The 17,172-nt window shown below is 54.8% G+C and overlaps 6 protein-coding genes across 6 annotated transcripts; 4 read left to right on the top strand and 2 right to left on the bottom strand.

Moving 5' to 3' along the window:
• The first annotated feature begins 195 nt into the window (after positions 1-195).
• BO97DRAFT_276895 (uncharacterized protein) lies at positions 196-2,418 on the top strand. Its single transcript, XM_025691028.1, has 2 exons — positions 196-937; positions 1,011-2,418. Exons 1-2 carry the CDS (start codon positions 291-293, stop codon positions 2,404-2,406), a joined length of 2,043 nt encoding a protein of 680 aa, XP_025546037.1. The 5' UTR covers positions 196-290; the 3' UTR covers positions 2,407-2,418.
• A 2,131-nt stretch (positions 2,419-4,549) lies between these two features.
• BO97DRAFT_429828 (ZZ type zinc finger domain protein) lies at positions 4,550-7,426 on the top strand (the record flags this gene model as incomplete). Its single annotated transcript, XM_025697396.1, has 4 exons — positions 4,550-4,684; positions 4,978-5,824; positions 5,879-6,090; positions 6,155-7,426. 4 exons carry the CDS (start codon positions 4,550-4,552, stop codon positions 7,424-7,426), a joined length of 2,466 nt encoding a protein of 821 aa, XP_025546038.1.
• An 819-nt stretch (positions 7,427-8,245) lies between these two features.
• On the top strand, positions 8,246-9,564 carry BO97DRAFT_357777 (serum paraoxonase/arylesterase family protein; the record flags this gene model as incomplete). The annotated part of the gene is made up of 2 exons (XM_025692220.1): positions 8,246-8,554; positions 8,614-9,564. The coding sequence occupies 2 exons, from the start codon at positions 8,246-8,248 to the stop codon at positions 9,562-9,564; spliced, it is 1,260 nt and encodes a 419-aa protein (XP_025546039.1).
• Positions 9,523-10,752, bottom strand: BO97DRAFT_409369 (putative isochorismatase family hydrolase). Its single transcript, XM_025696051.1, has one exon. It carries the CDS (start codon positions 10,457-10,459, stop codon positions 9,689-9,691), a length of 771 nt encoding a protein of 256 aa, XP_025546040.1. The 5' UTR covers positions 10,460-10,752; the 3' UTR covers positions 9,523-9,688.
• A 157-nt stretch (positions 10,753-10,909) lies between these two features.
• On the top strand, positions 10,910-12,245 carry BO97DRAFT_409370 (uncharacterized protein). Its single transcript, XM_025696052.1, has one exon. The coding sequence runs from the start codon at positions 10,994-10,996 to the stop codon at positions 12,209-12,211; it is 1,218 nt and encodes a 405-aa protein (XP_025546041.1). The 5' UTR covers positions 10,910-10,993; the 3' UTR covers positions 12,212-12,245.
• A 453-nt stretch (positions 12,246-12,698) lies between these two features.
• Positions 12,699-15,667, bottom strand: lreA (GATA transcription factor LreA; the record flags this gene model as incomplete). The annotated part of the gene is made up of 4 exons (XM_025697397.1): positions 12,699-14,014; positions 14,078-14,516; positions 14,576-14,670; positions 14,740-15,667. The coding sequence occupies 4 exons, from the start codon at positions 15,665-15,667 to the stop codon at positions 12,699-12,701; spliced, it is 2,778 nt and encodes a 925-aa protein (XP_025546042.1).
• Between the last annotated feature and the right edge of the window lie 1,505 nt (positions 15,668-17,172).

Below are 17,172 nucleotides of genomic sequence, written 5' to 3' on the forward strand. Positions count from 1 at the left end.
CCCGGTTCCTCGCCCCCTCCTCCTCCCTCCAATCCCACTCCCCTCTTCTCACATGCGTGCTACCACTTTCTTCTTTCTGACCCCGTTTTGTTTGCCTTAACTTCTGTCCTCCCACCCGCCGACCACCAAACACCACCAACCCTATCACCAGCCACCAAGCCAGCAAACTCCCGGTCCTGCAAGCCGTCGGCGCACTTCAATCCTTTTGCTAATTATATCACCTACCTACTTCATCATTATCTTCGATCTTTACAGTCACCCTCTTTTTGTTCAGCCCTGGTTTCGTTCCAATGGCTCCACGACGTCACAACATCGGTGCTAGCCGCCGAAGGAGAAGGGACGAGGAAGGTGAAGATGAGGGCTCATTGGATGGCGAACTGGAAGATGACTCTCTCAGTGAAGGCTCGGTGATCAGCCATCCAGATGAAGATGACGCCGATGGAGAAGGTAGCGATGAAAGCGACAACGAGCTCCGGACATCTTCGCACCCTCATACCTCACACCCCAATGGGCGCATGCTCAAAGCAAACCATAAATTGGGACGCCGCCACTCGTCATCCCCAGCGAAGCGGCTGATCGCCAGCACCGTGTCAGATACCGAGGCTATGATGAACGGCATGAAATTATCGGAGGAGCCGACACCAGAGGCGGGAATTCATTTCGATGACCTGGAGGGGGAGCTCGGCCCTCCGGTAGGACGGACGCCATCGGCACCACCGTCTGAACCGAGAAGGGAGGCAGCTGCGGAGGTGAAGCGTCGGGAGCAGGAGAAACACACAACCAAGGACAAAGATGCGAACCCTGCTCTGGTGCCCTCCCGAGGGAGTTTTTTCCTTCACGATAAGCGTTCCACCGAGACGGTGACGAATGGCCACAAGACCTCCATGAAATCGAAAACCAGACCGTATGGACTCATTGTGGATGGTAATGTGCGCAGGTGCGTCTGGACCCTCCTGCAGAGCTCCGATCACTTTCACTCGTCAACCGTGCCAGGAACTAACGTGCTGCAGACATAATGTCAAGCCGGATACGAGCGAAGGACAATGGGCGCACGATCTTCATGATACCGTCGCTGGGGGCCGTTCATCGACAGCCAAGGTCTCAACCGCTTCAACCGGGTTCTCGAATTATCCACCTCGGCCTGTTCCCACGGCCCCTAGGTCATCGCCCCCAAATCGATCTTTTTCGAGCACTACGTTACTTGGGAATGTGCCCGTGGTTGTTCTCCTGCCAGGCATGGACCGGCCCATTTCTTATCCATCTGTATCGAAGAAACAACACACCCGACTCCCTCAGCATCGCCCTCCTCTTCGCCGCGATAAGCCTGTCCGGATCTCGCTTCCGGGCCAACCGCCTCGATACATTTTCCCCGCCATCGAGCGGTCCTTCATCTTCATCCCACGGGCGCTGCGGCCGAACCAGCAGGCCTTCCGCGGGCGTCGTGGCGGCTTCATGACGGGGCGCCGTCCCAGCATCTATGCAGGTTCGACGTACGCCCCCAGTGTCAGTATCAGCCGGCGGTCATCCTTGGGCAAGCCGCCCTCACAGGAGGGATGGCACTCGCCGGCAGGCTCAGTCTTCTCACGGCATACCATCATCACCACCGAGAATGGGAAACCGGTCGTCCGCCTCCCTCCTCCACGACCGCCTCTAGGGATTCCACACGTCCCTGCTGGCCCAGTGGTTGCTTCGTCGGCATTACCACCTCCTCTGCCTCCTCAACCGCAACCTCGCGCATATCGTGAGAGCCGCCCGGCTCCCATTCCGATGCATCAGCCTCGTCCTCAAAAAGCTGTTTCCGTTGCCGACATTGAAACGCCGGCAAGCTTCCCCTTCAATACGCCCCAGCCTCAACAGGAACAGCCGTTCCACCACCAGGTGCCAATGCCTGCCAATGGGCCTGTCTATGGTCCGGAAGCCTCTACCCACGTGCCCCCTGCTCACGCGTCTGCGACTCCTGTGTCTCATATCCCCGACCGCGCCATCCATGCCCAGCCGTTTCAACCCTACGGTTTCCAACAAGCCCAGATATACTATCCTGCATCGTACCCGGCTGGCGCCGTCTATTATCCTAATTCTGGTACGGACTACGCCCCATTCAACGGGGCTGGAGGTCCAGGGGCCTCCGCGCCGCCCTTCCCGCAGGGGCAACATGGCCCTCCCTATATGGTGCCTCCGGCGCCTTCGTCGGGCGAACAAGCATCACAGCCAGGTACGGTTGCTCATGAAGCTGGAGGGACGGTCTATTTCTACGATGCCAACCAGATGTATCCCAACTCATCATACGGGTTGCCCAGTGCTCCGGGGCCGGGTGGAGTGGTTGGCATGGGTGGGATGTTGACGCCCCCAGGAGCAACTTATTACTATCCGCAGTCCCAAAACGGTGTTTACTACTCTGCGCAGTGATCCCCACGCCGATGGTACTATGCCTCAAACTTCCGCCTCTTTCTCCTCTCTTTTCCCGATTTCTCGACCCCCTTTTCGTTCTTTTTCGCCTAAAATCTCGTCCACTCCTCTTCGATGTCTATTGCTCTTCTTTGGCCTTTCTTTGATTCCCCTTTCATCTTTTTCTCCTAGCGGTAACGCACCGACGCTGTCGGATCTTCGAAAACGTGATGACGTCTCTCTTCTGCCACGGCTCTTCTTGATTTGACCTATGCTCAATCGCCTAGTTTGATTTTTCCGTGGTGGAGGGTCACCGAGCCTACTGTGCTGTTTGAGTTGTCTTTCAATTGTGGTTAGATTAGGATTTTCTGCATTACTAGCGACTGTTTTGACTTCCCTGTCTTGTTCGCGCTCCTTTCTCCTCATGTCTCTACAGTTCTTGTTCTTCCTCTTCTTGATGTTAATGCTTTCTCTCTCCGTCCTTTTTTTTTTTTATGGTTAACTTCCGGGGTTGTCTGCTCGGCCGTGCTCGCAGGCTGCGGGGAGGCACCCCTCCCAGTGTACGGATACCATCGCTGTTCCATGTACTCGTGCGGGGAATGAACGACTATGGCCCTACCTGATGAACTGTCTGCATGTCCCATTTTTGCGGTCGCTCTCTTGAGTGTACTGTGCATGAGCGAATGAACCTTACTACCTACCTTCTTTAGTGTTGTTGCCTGTCCGTAGTGGTGAGAGAGATTGGGTTGATCGGCGGCCAAGCTTGTTGAGTGGGTGCCTGTCAGTCGAGAGGGGAAAGTGGCAAGCTCTCGGCGCCAACAGCCAAGACGATGTCAAGGAGCGTCGTTCGTATACTAGTTTTCCTGGGTCGCATGATGCAAGAACATCTTGAAGCGCCGAAAAGCAACGATCAACGACGCAATGACCCGAAGACGTAAGCAGACAGAACGCAAGACTTCACTACTCTAAGCGGGAGTGAATCACGGACGACAGCACTGGAGCATAGCCTGCATCAATCCCTCGGCTGCCATCTGAACGTGAGAACGTGACGTCAGCGCCGGACGTCAAAACGAGCCCGGGAGAAAGGAACTGCCAGCATAGTCGGCAGTTGTACGAGTAGCTGGTGCTACATGTAATGCGGCAGTAGCTCCTCCTCGGTGGCTATGAAATCATCTTGCACCGGGAGAGTTAGACAAGAGAGACTGGGGTTTCCAAATTTAGGCCTGATGGGATGCATTTCGGCAATGCCTCACTCATTCTGCAGACACGGGATCCAGCTGATAGACAAGAACTACTCAGGACAACTAGATGAGCGATAGGTACAGTAGTAAGTCACCGAGTCGGGGTCAGTGGAAGAGAGCCGGAGATCCGTGCCGTACAGATAGGCAATGATGATTGCAGGGGGGAGTGGGGGAGGAAACCCGTTGTTGTCGTCAGACAAACGACGGGGCACATAGGTTGATAAAAGTAACCTGTTGGGTCCATTGACAAATAGTCCATGAAACAATCAGTAAGTTAACTAAGTATGGCCAAGATCATACTCATCACCAGTATACTACCACAGTGGGTCCATGAAAAATAAGGGAAGTTTGACAAGGATGGTAGTCTGTCTGGTCTGTACTGTACTGTACTGCTGGGCTCACCGCCTCGGCCGGATGCAGCCAGCAACAGCAGGCATCAGCACCAGCTGACCTGCTCGTCTTTTCTCCTTCTTTAACTCCGCCTTCTCCTCTCTCTCCTCTCTCTTTCTCCATTCCCTTCCGTCATCTTTTCCATCTCCAACTTCTTCTCTCTCTTCCTCTCTCTCTCTCTCTCTCTCTCTCATACACTTACTACTTACTCACACTCCACCCACTTACTTCCCACTTTTCTTCCAACTCCCTCCATCATCCACCTTCCATCCATTTATCATCTACTTCTCTTATTATTTATCCTCCTCCCACCTCTCTCTCCCTTTCTCTTCCTCAATAACTCCATTTCAGCTGGGCTGTTTTCGGTGTTCTGCTCCTTGTCTCGTGCTCTGTGTCTCCTAATCACTCCCGCCGTCCGTTAGCGTTGCCGTGCTTATCGCCTCCTTCTGGCCCGAGAGCTTTACACACACACACACGAACACGCACACGGTCGGGCATCATCTTTTTCATCATCCATTCATCCATCTTTCATCATGGCCAATCCTACTACTTCCCCTCCGGCAGTGGGTCCCAGCACTTTGATTACAGTCAAGGTGCTGTACAATGACAATACTCGCCGCTTCAAGATTCCGCTGAAAGAGCTTGGAGCTCGCACTTTACCCCAGAATGTAAGTCTCCCGTCCAGTCCCAGTCCCCACTCGAGCTCCGACCGGAGCTCCTCCGCTTTCCCCCCATCAGCCCCCATCAGCCCCATCTACTCTTCCGCCCCTATCTTTCGGTCTCTCTGTACCTTACCTCTTGGAGACCTTTGCCTTGCCAGGATGATACCATTTCGTGGACATGCAACCGGGCTCTGGTGGAGGTTACCATCGTCCCGTATTATTATGTTCTATCCAGAGAATCGATTTGTTCAGTCGCGACCGTCGAACACCGGATGCTAATCACTTGTCTTCGTCTCTAGCTTCGCCAACTCCTGAGCGTCCCCGAAGACGCGAACGTGGTCTTCGAGCGATACTCCGACAGTGCTAGTTGCTATGTGCATCTGGACAGTCAAAACCCAGCTGTCTACAAACAACTTTACCGGGCTGCCAAAGCGAAACTCAAGCTGCGGATCAAGGTCACCACTGTAGATGAGACCGCCCCTCAGCCTCCCGTGGAGGAAAGCCTACCAGAGCAACAGAATGTTTCGCGGTACAGCTATCTAGAAACCGTCTTGAGCTCTCCACTCCCTGAATCCCAAGCTGAGACTGAACCTAACACGGCATCCGCCTCCACTTCGGCCACTAATCTAATTGACAACGTGGTTTGCCCTATTCCAGCAGAGACTCAGTCCATGCAGTGGGGCGCTGAGCCTTCTTCCCAATCGCAGTTCCGCGAATTTGCGTTCGACAGTCCTCGCTTCCCGATTATGTCCCATGCTTCCCCTAGCGGAGTGTTCTGCATTGATTGCAATCGCTGCGGTCTGTCCATTCCCAATGAACACTATCATTGCAGCCTTTGCGATGATGGGGACTATGACCTCTGCCCCCAGTGTGTGGACAGCGGAGCCACCTGTCTCAACGAAGAGCACTGGTTGATTAGACGGTCCATCAAGGATGGCAAGGTCACCACCAGTACCACCGAGACAATTCCTCCCCGGAAAGTTGCGGTCGAGGAGGCTAAGGAGGTGCCTGAGGCTCCCGTGCCAGAGCCAGTCCGAGAACTTTCTCCTGAGCCCGCTCCGGCTCTGGCTCCGGCTCCGGCTCCGGCTTCAGCCCTCGCTGCACCAGAAATTACTGATCTGCGAATTTGCAACGATTGCCTTAAAGGTATGTCTAGTCTCTGTATTTCAAACTCCGTGACATGCTGCTGACTGGCCGCAGAACTTGATGAGAATCAAATCGTCTCGTGTGCTGACTGTGATGACTATGACCTCTGCATTACATGCCTTCTGAAGGACTCGCATGGTCACCATCCCGCCCACACATTTGCTTTGCTCAAGGATCGTCAGTTCGCTTTGAAGAGCATCGTCCAGTCTAGATGCAATCCCGGACGTCATCACCACCATGCAGCGATCTGCGATGGATGTGAGAAGGTAACCTACCCTGGTTTTGCTGCATTCCCGTATGATACCTAGGAAGAGCTAACAGTCGTGCTAGCGTATCATTGGTGTTCGTCACAAGTGCTTAACTTGCCCGGACTGGGATTACTGTACCGAATGCTACGAAAATGTCGCTCAGCGACACCCCGGTCATCGGTTCGCGCCGCTCTATGACTCGATCGCTGAGCCCCTGATCAACCATGAGGTGCATTATGGTATCTACTGTGACGGCCCTCTATGCCGGACCAAGTCTTGTCCCACATTCATCACCGGCACTCGCTACAAGTGCTCCGTGTGCCACGATACCGATTTTTGTGCCAGTTGCGAGGTTCACCCAACAAATACGCACAATCGAACCCACCCGTTGCTCATGCTTAAGACGCCCGTGCGTGATGTTCGGGTCAGCACCTTTAATGAAGCTGGACAAGGAGTGACTACTCTCGGCGACCGCCTCCAGAAGTCCATCTCAACCGAAGCCACTACTCTTGGTGAACCTGAACCCGCGGTCCAGGAAGCGCCCGAACCAGTGGAGCAGGTTGGTGCGGAGGCGAAACCTGTAGAACAAGCCAGCCCTGTTGTGAATACCGAGCCAGCCCCCGTTGCACAGACATGGGATGTGGATCCCGCTTCGGGGTACCAGGCTTTCTTCATTCGTGACACCATCCCCGATGACACAGCCATGGCTCCCAACACTCCTTTCCAGCAGACGTGGACACTCTTCAATCCTGGTCCCATGGCTTGGCCTGCGGGGACGGATGTGCGGTTTGTGGGCGGTGATTCGATGTTTAATGTGGACACCAACCACCCATTGAGCGTCGATTCCATCGCCACTGCCATGGAGAGCAACAAGATGAGCCAATCTCTAGAGCCCGGTCACAGTGCCGACTTTACAGTGACCCTCAAGACCCCCAGTCGTCCGGGTACTGCCATCTCCTATTGGCGGCTCAAGCTCCCCAACGGCATGCCTTTCGGCCACCGTCTGTGGTGCGATATTCAAGTGCGTGAACCGACTCCAGAGACGGAGGCTCCCTCGTTGTCAGAGGACGTCAAAGCTTCCCCGGCTGTGGAGCCCAGCCAGCCTGAGCCCGCTGGTAGTCAGATGATTTTCCCTAAGCTAGACAAGGAGTCACCAGAGTCGAGCACGCACGAAGCTGCTCGCACGGCTCCTACGGCTCCCTCGGTATCTTACCGCTCGGAGCAGGATGTGCTGGATGACATGGACAGTTTGACCTTGGATGATGAGACAGACGTTGGCCTCTTGACCGATGAGGAATACGATATCCTGGATGCCAGCGACCAAGAATACCTGGAGGCCAAGTCCCAGCATTAGTGGACAGGCTTGGTCGAACGCATCTGTCAAGGTCAGTGGATCTGTCATGATTTACGGGATTCCTCAATGCACGGGCTTCTTGGATTCTGGGAACTGCCGGAGTTGACTAGCGATGGATGAAAGTGGAATGCGCTTCCGAGGTGCTTTTTTTTTTTTGACTGCGTTTGCTCTACCTTTCGTCTCACAGCAATCCGGGGGGGCTATGTAATTGACGGTGAAAGAGGACTGCATCCAGCCTGAGGGGAAAATAACGGTTGGGGAGGAGAAAGGCTGGAGTTAGCTATAGTGAGAGACTCTACTCCAAACTTCCAGATTGCTTATTTTGAGCTGTAATGTTCCAGTCTTCATACTGTAGTATATAAGTTATTCATTCCTCATTGTTTGGTGGGGTGCTGTTGTAAATCTGGAGCGGCTCAACCTGGTTAATCCCAGCCACCAGTTGGTCAAGTATTGTACTGTACCTCGGCTCGTAGCTTCCCTCTCACCCCCCGACATCATCATACATCATACATCATACAGAACTTCCTCAGACAGCGGTTATGCCTCGGTGCTTGCTCTGGTCGCGCGCACACAGTCACTATACAAACAAACCCCCCCCCCACCCCCACCTTCTCCCCTTTTTTTCTCTCTGTCTCTTTCTTCTTCGTCCCCGCATTCCTATTTGGGCCTCAGAATTGCTAATTGGTCTGCCCCTTGCCTCCACCTTCTTCTCTCGATGCTCCGTCTGATACTGCCCACGAGAATTGCGACAATCTCCACGTATGCACACCCCGCGCAGTGGAAACGCCATCACGAGCTACTCGATCGACCACAAGCACCATGAAAAGCTCCCTCAATCTCGCTATCTTCGTTTTGGTGGTGGCTTATCTCTATGGGCCTGTCTGTCACTGGCTTACCGTCCTGGGAGTCTTCCGGGCGGCCGCCGACGTCGTCACAGCGGAGGCCCAGAAGATCCATAAGATCGAGGACACCATGCAATGCGAGGATATGCACTACCATCAACCTTCGGGCTACATCTTCACGGCTTGTGAAGACTCCTTCTTGCCTCGGTTCAAGTGGTTCCCACCCCTGGGTAACCTGGAGGGACCGGCTCCGTCGACCGGTTCGTTTCATCTCATTGATCCCAAGGTAGGCAAAGAATGTCCATTTTAGATGATGGCAATGCCCGGCTCATGGTACACAAACAGACACTCAAGTCCAAGCGACTTGCGTTCGAAAACTTTTCCGGGCCCTTCGTCACGCATGGCATCGATCTTGTTGACGATCCGAACCGCTCGGGTGCCGTTTACATCTATGCCATCAACCACTTGTCAAACCCGGACTACTATGAGGGGCCCTCGGCTGAAGGCACCCCTCGGGCTCACTCCCAGATTGAGCTGTTTCATCATGTGCTGGAGTCGAACACCGTTCGCCATGTCCGTTCAATTGCACACCCCTTGATTGTCACACCGAACGACATCTACGCCGAGAGCCCGTCCTCGATACATGTCACTAACGACCACTTCTACCGAGAAGGAATCATGCGCACGGTCGAAGATATCATGCCGTTGGCCAAGTGGACCAATATCATCCATGTTAATGTCGATATCACTCACTCGGGAAGCGCAGCTACGGGGATTGATGCTGTTGTAGCATGCCAGGGGTACCGAAACTTTAACGGACTGGGACATGGGCAATCCAGCGATGAGTTGCTGCTCAGCAGTGCCGCGGGGGGCATCCTGTACCGTGCAAGGGCAAACCATGGCAACCGCACTCTCTCGGTGCTAGATGAGTTTGCGTTTGAGAGCACGATTGACAACCCGAGCTACTATCACGACCCTTACGCAACCGCTGAGGACAATGCCAGTGGGTATGTAGTCGGTGGTCTGTTGCGGGCAGTTGATCTCCCCCAATCTCGCCGCGACCCCACGGCTCAAGAAGGAGTCATGGTGTGGCACTTGCGTCGTCATGTCGGAGAAACGGCCGAGCCGGAATGGGAAAAGCGTCTCATCTTCGAGGATGACGGAACCAATATCCGAACCGCGAGCACGGCCCTATTACTTCCAGTGGAGCCCAAGGCTCATGCGGACAAGACTGGGATGCTATTTGTGACGGGCTTTGTGTCGAAGAATATCATTGCTGTCGAGGTATCATTATAGGAGATCGTTCTTTACCTAGCTGGAGCCACCACCATCATTGCCCGCACTTCCTTCCCTACAATCTATGATCTCTTACCCTGTTTAACCTCTGTATCGCTCGTTGGAGTTAAGATCAAGTAAAAGCCTACGTAGCCCTCCGCAACGCTCTCACCACCTCCTCGGTCCCCACCACCTCCGCAAACTCGCCTTCCAGACTCGCCAACGAAACCGCGTGCACCGTCTCAGCATCAAAGCCACCCTTGGCCCACGTCGCGGTCGCATCCCCAACCAGGAGGATCCGGCCTTTAGATACCCCTACCGGCGAAACTTCAGGCATACTGGTCCTCGGATCCTGCTGCTGCTGCTGCTGCTGCTGCCCCACCTCCTCCCCGTGACCATGCTCACTGGGATCGGTACTCCGATCCACCACCCCCAGATTCGCCGCCATGCGCACCGTCGTCGACACGCAGTGATCTGTCGTCAGCCCCGCGACAATTAATTGGCGGATCCCGCGCGCGCGGAGATGCGCCTCCAGCCCCGTGCCGATGAAGCTCGAGTTGACGCTCTTCCAGAACACGGGCTCCGAGCCGTCTGCGGCCGGGACGGCGAAATCCAGTGGCTGGCGTCCGTTGACTGGTGAGGACGGGTGGAAGGGTGAGGCTGGATCTGTCGATGTGTGGAAGATGTGGATTACTTCTTTTAGGGCTGGTGATGATGGCGTTGAGGAGGAGGAGGAGGAGGATGATGTCTTTGCAGCACGGAAGGCGAGCAGGAGGGACTGGATGTTGGGTTCATAGAGCCGGTTGGAGCGTGAGGGGCCCCAGTGCGTGGGGTGCGTGAAGGCCGTTTGATTGTCGATTAGAAGCAGAGCGGTGGGCGTGGTGAAGGTTACTGGGGGTCGGTTGCTGGGGGTCATTGTGTTTGCTTGGTGGGTGGGATGCGTGTGGGTGTGCTTGTAAGTGTTGTGGTGGCTGAGGTGGCTGAGGAGGTGTGTTTTCATTCTATCGTTGATTGTGGTGGTGATGTTGATGGAATTTATATAGATCGTGGGTGGAATTAGGTAGGGGAGTGAGTCAGCGATTGGGACTCTTGATGACAAATGCAATTGTAGAACCAGTTCAGAAAGTCGGACGATGAAGTAAGATTGGCTTCGGCTTCATGGGGAAAGCCGGATGAGAGAATCAGAGCTGCTGCAGTGGTGGAATGGGCTCCGGTGTTTGTTGTTTGTTGTTTGTAGCTGCTGGTGTTGACAATGACGATGTTTGATGCCTTACGGACAACCGAGCCGATGCCTGCATGCCTGAGGGTCTTCTAGACTTTAATTTCCCGGTCTTGTAACCCCATCCATCCCATCCCATCATCACCACCATCACCAATCAAAATATCTGTCCTTGTTCGCACATTAACCGTTCAATTCCTTACTACAACACTCAATTGCACTCCGGCAACAATGCCGGCTACCCTCAGCGGCCCCAGGGCCCGAGTTCTTCTCCTCCGATCGCCACCAACCTCCTTAACTAGCCTGAACCTCCTCCGCCATCACCATCACCACCACCAGCAGAAACAGCTAAACAAACACCACTTCTCAACCACCTCAACAGCCCTCAAAACCCACACTCGCCGTCCCTCCCCGCAGTCTGCCAACTCCCCACCACCCTCGCTCTCCTCCACAGCCACGACAACCACCTTCCCAACCGACATCAACCCACCGCCCAGCACCCGCCCAGCAGACCTCAGTCTCCCCTCCGCCCTCGCGCCCTCGGCCTCACCAGCCGACAAGCTCAAGCGTTACATCGCCATCGGCCGCGCCTACGCCAGTTTCTACAAGACGGGTCTCAAGAACGTCTACCACAACTACCGCGCCGCGCTGCCCCTCCGCCGCGCCCTGGGGTTGCCCGCGTATTTGCCGACATCGCCCTCCGCGGCGGTGATCCGACCGCGAATGGTGACGGGTAACAGCAGCGCAAACAACAAGACCGCAGCAGCAACAACAACAATGAAGTCCGCGACGGCGATTTCAGATTCATCAAACAAAGCAGCAGAAGCAGTCATCTCGCGCTCCACGTTTCATCTTCTCCACCGCTCCGCCTACGATATCCGCCGCATGATCCCCTTCACGCTCATCCTGATCGTCTGCGGCGAGATGACGCCGCTGGCGGTTCTGGCGCTGGGGAATGCCGTCACCCCGCGCACGTGTCGTGTGCCGAAGCAGCTGGAGAAGGAGCGCGGGAAGCGCGTGCAGAGGAAGAAGATGGCGCTGCTGGCGCCCGGGTCGGTCACGCCGCCTGAGGTGGGCAGCGATGCGGAGATGAGCGCCATGCTGGAGTTGGTGCGCAGGAGTGCCGTGGACGGAGACAAAGATGCCGTGGGCCGCGCGTGTGCCCTGTTCGGGCTGGCTAAGTCACATCAGCACCCCGCCTGGGCTGTGCAGCTGGTGTATCGCGCGCGGCTGCAGCGGTATCTGGACTATTTGGAGCTGGATGATGAGATGATTCGGAGGGGCGGCGGCGTCCAGGCCATGGAGGCGGCGGAAGTGCGCTGCGCGGTCGAGGAACGCGGTGGAGTCGGAGTCGGTTCGCCGGATCTGGGCAAGGATGGCTGGCAAGTGGAGAGGGAGGAGAGACGGTGGTTGGAGAAGTGGTTGCAGAGGAGGGAGAAGAGGAACTGAGTAAGATCCCGATCCTTGTACAGTAAGTATGTATAGTATGTAAACGTTTCCTCGGACGAGGTCCATTACCAGCAGCAGACGCAGGGACATATAGAAGATATATATTTAGGTGTCATCTTGGACATACAAACTAGACACTCAGAGTAATGACAAGATATCACACACAGGTCCGAAATCGTGTCCTCTCCTGCTTCTTGCAGGTCTCTCCCCAATTTGATATCCGAGTCAACCCCATCCTACTATACAATACAGACCCATCGCACACAACCCAAACGCCGCCCGCAGTAATGCACGCCCATCCATTTCCCTCATTACCGAACAATCATTCCATGTAGGCCAGGTCTCTCACTCTTTTCCTCGCGGGAGGTATATCAAGGAAGAAACTGCCCAGGAGAATCCAAATAGAAGCCGTCGCTGCTAGACAATATGCTGGACAATAAATGATATCCAATGATCGACAAATACAACAAAAACAATTCATCACTCATTAAGACGTCCCGCCGTCCGTACGGGCCGCGCTGGCCGCGGACTGGGCCGCCGCGTTCCGCATTTGCTTAGCCCAGCGCAGGCCACAGCTGTTGCAGAGGTCTCGGTTGCCGCTGGGCCCACGCCGCCACTCTGGGGTGGTTTTCGTCCGGCACATCGAACAGATCTTCTCCACCATGATGGCGCTCTGCTTGCGCTTGCGCTTCTTCTGCCGTGTGATCAGACGCTGCATCTCGTCCGCCAGGGCACGGTTCTGCTTCTCCAGTTCCCGCAGTTCCAACTGCCAGCTGGAACCCCGCGTCGGCGCCAGCTCGGTGAACAGCGAGCTGTCGTACAGTGCTGCCAGGTCTTGATTGCCGGCTGGCAACCGGTTGGCGCCTACCAGCCCAAATAGGTCCACTGGAACCGGCGGCAAGTCTGTTGAGCTAGAGCCGGGGTCGTCGGCTGCGCCCGAGGTCGCCAACTTCGGGAAGCGAAACTGTGCCACTAAGAAAGAGGGAGGGAAACCCCCCACCTTTCCGGGTAGAAGCGTAGTCTGTACCGGTAGCATATGACCCTTGCGATGACGGATCTTGTGGTTGAACGAGACCTGTCGACCAGCCCTCGCGCCCTCGAGTGCCTGAACGGCCTGTGGTCGCGTGTCCGGCGCCATCACGTCTTGGATGCCCTTGCCAATCAAGTCTTCCGGCGCCCGACCCAATGCCGTTCGCGATTTCGATGAAACATAAAGGATAATGCCGGACATCGACAACTTGGCCCAGACGTCATTCTCTGTCAAGCCACCGCGGCCAACAACAGCTACATGATCGAGATCGTACACCGCCCGGGGACGGCCCACCAACACCATGTATTGCCGTCCCCGGTCGGTAATGTGCCATGACCCGTGACATTCAAACCAGATATATCCGCTATGTTTCTTGCGGATGCGGTAAACCACACTCACTGGATCACGAGTAATACAGGCACGTAGCTCGCGGATCACGGGACCGATGTCGCTCGGATGGCAGACGGCCGACAAGCCTTTTCCGACCAGTTCGACCGCGTCATACTCCAGGATCTTGTAACAAGCCGGAGACAGGTAGAGAAATTCCCCCTCGAACGAGAGCACATGAATGACATCGTCCGTGTTTTCTACTAGGACCCGATCGAGCAATTCCCGATAGATGGGCATGGAGCCATTCAAGCTGTCAAGGATAGTTGACACCTGCTCCGGTGCCCACATGGTGATCAGCTCCGGGTTAACGTGGTACAGGTCCGAAGATGGGACTATGTAATTGGGCAATTGACTGCGCTGATAGTTGATCATGTACGTGCCATCTGCAAAAAAACCTGATCAGTCCAGCCCCGACGAATAGCTTAGTTCTTAGGAGGGAATCATACTGGGATTTCGCCGGGTGACAGCGTCGGGCTGCTCCACTAGATCGACTTGGAACCCTACATAAAAGCGGTATTCTGGTCCACCCCATTTGACTGGTATCATTGTGACCAAATTCACAAAGGGTTGCCCACCTTTCCGGTAGTTGATGATACTGGCTTGGATCTCGGACCGATCCTCAATGGTGGACCGGAAACGAAATGCGGTGTTTTCATCGACAAACTTCCGCGGCATGCCCTGGTACACCACTCCATCGGGACCTTGCAGGAACCGACAGTTGTGGCCTACAATCTCTTCCTTGGTGTAACCAGTGAGCCGTTCGAACGCCTCCGAAACATACACAATTGGATGATCACGCTGGGTGATATCGCAGAGCACAAACGCACAGGACAAGTCGACTGCACCGATGTTAATTTTGGCATCCGGTCGGGACACCACTTGGGCCTAAGGGGATAAATCAGTGGGTCATGGCCTCGGACCGGCAAATTGGCGGCTGAACCTACCAGTACCCCCATGATATCGAAGCCACTGCTGGAATAAATGCTGGCATACGGGGATTGGCTACCCGCCTCTGGTTTGGCCTGAGGTTGAAAGGTTGCTAAGAAGCGTAGGAACCGCATCAGCCTTTCGACTCAAATTGGGATAAAAGAAATGGAGCAAGACCCACCCTTTGGCGACGGCCGTTTCGGCTGGATGAATCGATGGGCAACAGTGGTATTCGAGGCTTGTGAAGAGGACTGTTGCTGCACCTCCGCCTGTGCTGCAGCTGCAGCTCGCCGCGAGCCGCTCTGATCACGCGCGGGGCGGGCCGTAGATGTGGAGAGTTCGATGGAGGGCCTGGGCACGGCGGTGACTGCCGGTTGCATAGATTGCGCCGATTGTCTAGATTGTGCTGCTTGCACATGTTGGGCCGCTTGCACATGGTGCGCTGCCTGCACATGTTGCACAGATTGCACAGGCTGGATCGGCTGCACAGATTGCATTGATTGAACAGGTTGCACGGGGGCGCTGAACTCCTGCGCCACGGAAGGAGCCCAGTAAGTGGCCGAGAGGGCAGATTGATTTCGGGGGATGGAATAAGCGGTAGGGATAGGAGGATCCAAATCAATGACTTGGGAAGGCAGGGGGGAGCGCTGCATAGCGGGCTGACGGTCAAAATTGGGATCAAAAGTCCCAGTGGAGGTGGTATGGAAGTTGGAGGCATCGAAAGCAAAACTACTTGCGGCTTCCAAACTCATGGCCATGCCGTGGCCCGCAACGGACATCGGATCGTAAGCATGCATCGAAGCGTCCGGGAAGCGGGCCCCTAGACCGGGCGTCCGGGACGGGCCTGGGTGATGGCCGTGCAGACCGGTTTGGTGCAGGGCCAAGGCATCTGGATGAGAAGGGATCAGGGCGCCAGGGGCACTGTTGGACAAGAGATCCGAGGGGTGCGATTGGTAGGGAAAAGTCTCCGGTTGAAATTGATCGGAACTAGGGTAAGAGAATGGAAGCAGGGAAGCATGCTCGGCGCTAGGGTAAGCGGACTGAGGATCCAGTTGGCGATCCTGGATGGGATAGTGTGCCTGATAGAAGGTGTCGTCGAAGCCTTCCATGGCGGATGAGGGGGGGGGAGGGGAGGGGTCAGGCCGACTCAAGCGGTCGACGGACCAGGTCCGATCGATTCAAGATAAGGCGGCAGGCCAATGGGAATGTGGCATCGAAGCCGCGGCACTGCGCAGGAGGACAAACAGAATCGGTCCGGACTTTAAAAAGACCCCATGCAATTTCGAAGTATGTGGGGAGAGACAAACAGATTAAGGCTTTGGTGTGAGTTCTTGAGAGAAGGAGGACAGGGCAAGAGAGGGGATGGGAGGAGAGGAGAAAGAGGAGAAAAAGACCAGGTGAGGTGGAGCAAGAGAGAGGGGGTCGGAGAAAGAAGGATAGAAGAGGAAGAGGAAGAGGAAGAATGGGGATGGAGAATCCGAATAAGAAGAGTCACAATTTATCAAGACAACAATGCAATACTAATCACGGTGAGTGGTGAACCCATGTTCTGGGGGCTTTTAATATAGTCGAGCGACTGTCCGTCAGCCTTCGGGGTCGAGGGCGAGGAGTGCGAAATGAGCGAAGTGAGCGAAATGATCTATATTATTATTGGGAGAGGATTCAGACGAGGCACAGGGCGAATCTCTGCGCTAAGATAGAGTCGGGAAAGTGAGAGGGGGGCAAAAAAAAAGAAATATGGTGGACGGTGACTGGCAGCCTAGTCGACATCTCGCATAAAGATGCCCACAATGAAGTAGTTGTCCCTCCTCCACACTCGGGTTGGACGTGGGATTATTTCGGGGAGGGGACCACACTTGGTAGGGTAAAGTGGCTGCTGGTACACAAGTAGTTAAATTATGTAGAAGATGAGCCAAGAGGGTGCGTAAAGAAGAGACGAACAGAAGGGGAGAATGGGAGGGAGGGAAAAGAGAAAGAGAGAGGAAGAGGAAGGAATCCGGCCGGGGTGAAGGCGGTGGGAAGGACTGACTGTCTCTGTAACTACTGGACGGGAAAGAGACGAAAAGATTCAACAGCAGCTGTGATGTGTCAATTCTTCCCCCTCTCCCATTTGTGATGCATCATCCTCCATCCACACCAACCAGAATGAAAATCACTGGGGTTGAATGCAGGTGGGGAGAGCGAGAAAGTGAGAAAGTGAGAACAGGCAACCAGCTCAAGTACCACCACCGACCGTGTCTACAGACAGACAACATTCAAACTTCTTAGAACTACACTTATTTCTGACTAGTACAACTTAGTTCTTATTGACAAGATTCCTAGATTACGGGGAACCGGGACACTTTGACAAGTTGACAATCTGACAGACCACCACCGACTACATACAGAAGGAGAAGAGGAGAGGAGAGATGATGCATCCCAGGGGCAAAAGAAAAGATTGACAAAAGTACTGACTGCTAAGAATAACTAACTATCATCAACCGGGCCAGACTCGATCTGTTCAAGTGTTGATCCCTGTCAGACGGACGATGATGATGATGATGATGCTGATGATAAGTTCACAATGAGTCCTTTAGTCGCCCTTCTTAATGATTGCTCCCTTTCCCCAATACCC

Source organism: Aspergillus homomorphus (assembly GCF_003184865.1).
Source record: "Aspergillus homomorphus CBS 101889 unplaced genomic scaffold BO97scaffold_82, whole genome shotgun sequence".
In the NCBI taxonomy this organism is placed as follows: domain Eukaryota; kingdom Fungi; phylum Ascomycota; class Eurotiomycetes; order Eurotiales; family Aspergillaceae; genus Aspergillus; species Aspergillus homomorphus.

Excerpts from the sequence above, each read along its gene's own strand:
- BO97DRAFT_409370 (XM_025696052.1), top strand. The coding sequence starts at position 10,994 with ATGCCGGCTACCCTCAGCGGCCCCAGGGCCCGAGTTCTTCTCCTCCGA.
- BO97DRAFT_409369 (XM_025696051.1), bottom strand. The coding sequence starts at position 10,459 with ATGACCCCCAGCAACCGACCCCCAGTAACCTTCACCACGCCCACCGCT.
- BO97DRAFT_276895 (XM_025691028.1), top strand. The coding sequence starts at position 291 with ATGGCTCCACGACGTCACAACATCGGTGCTAGCCGCCGAAGGAGAAGG. Across the intron at positions 938-1,010 it reads GTGGATGGTAATGTGCGCAG|ACATAATGTCAAGCCGGATA; the intron begins GTGCGTCTGGAC and ends AACGTGCTGCAG.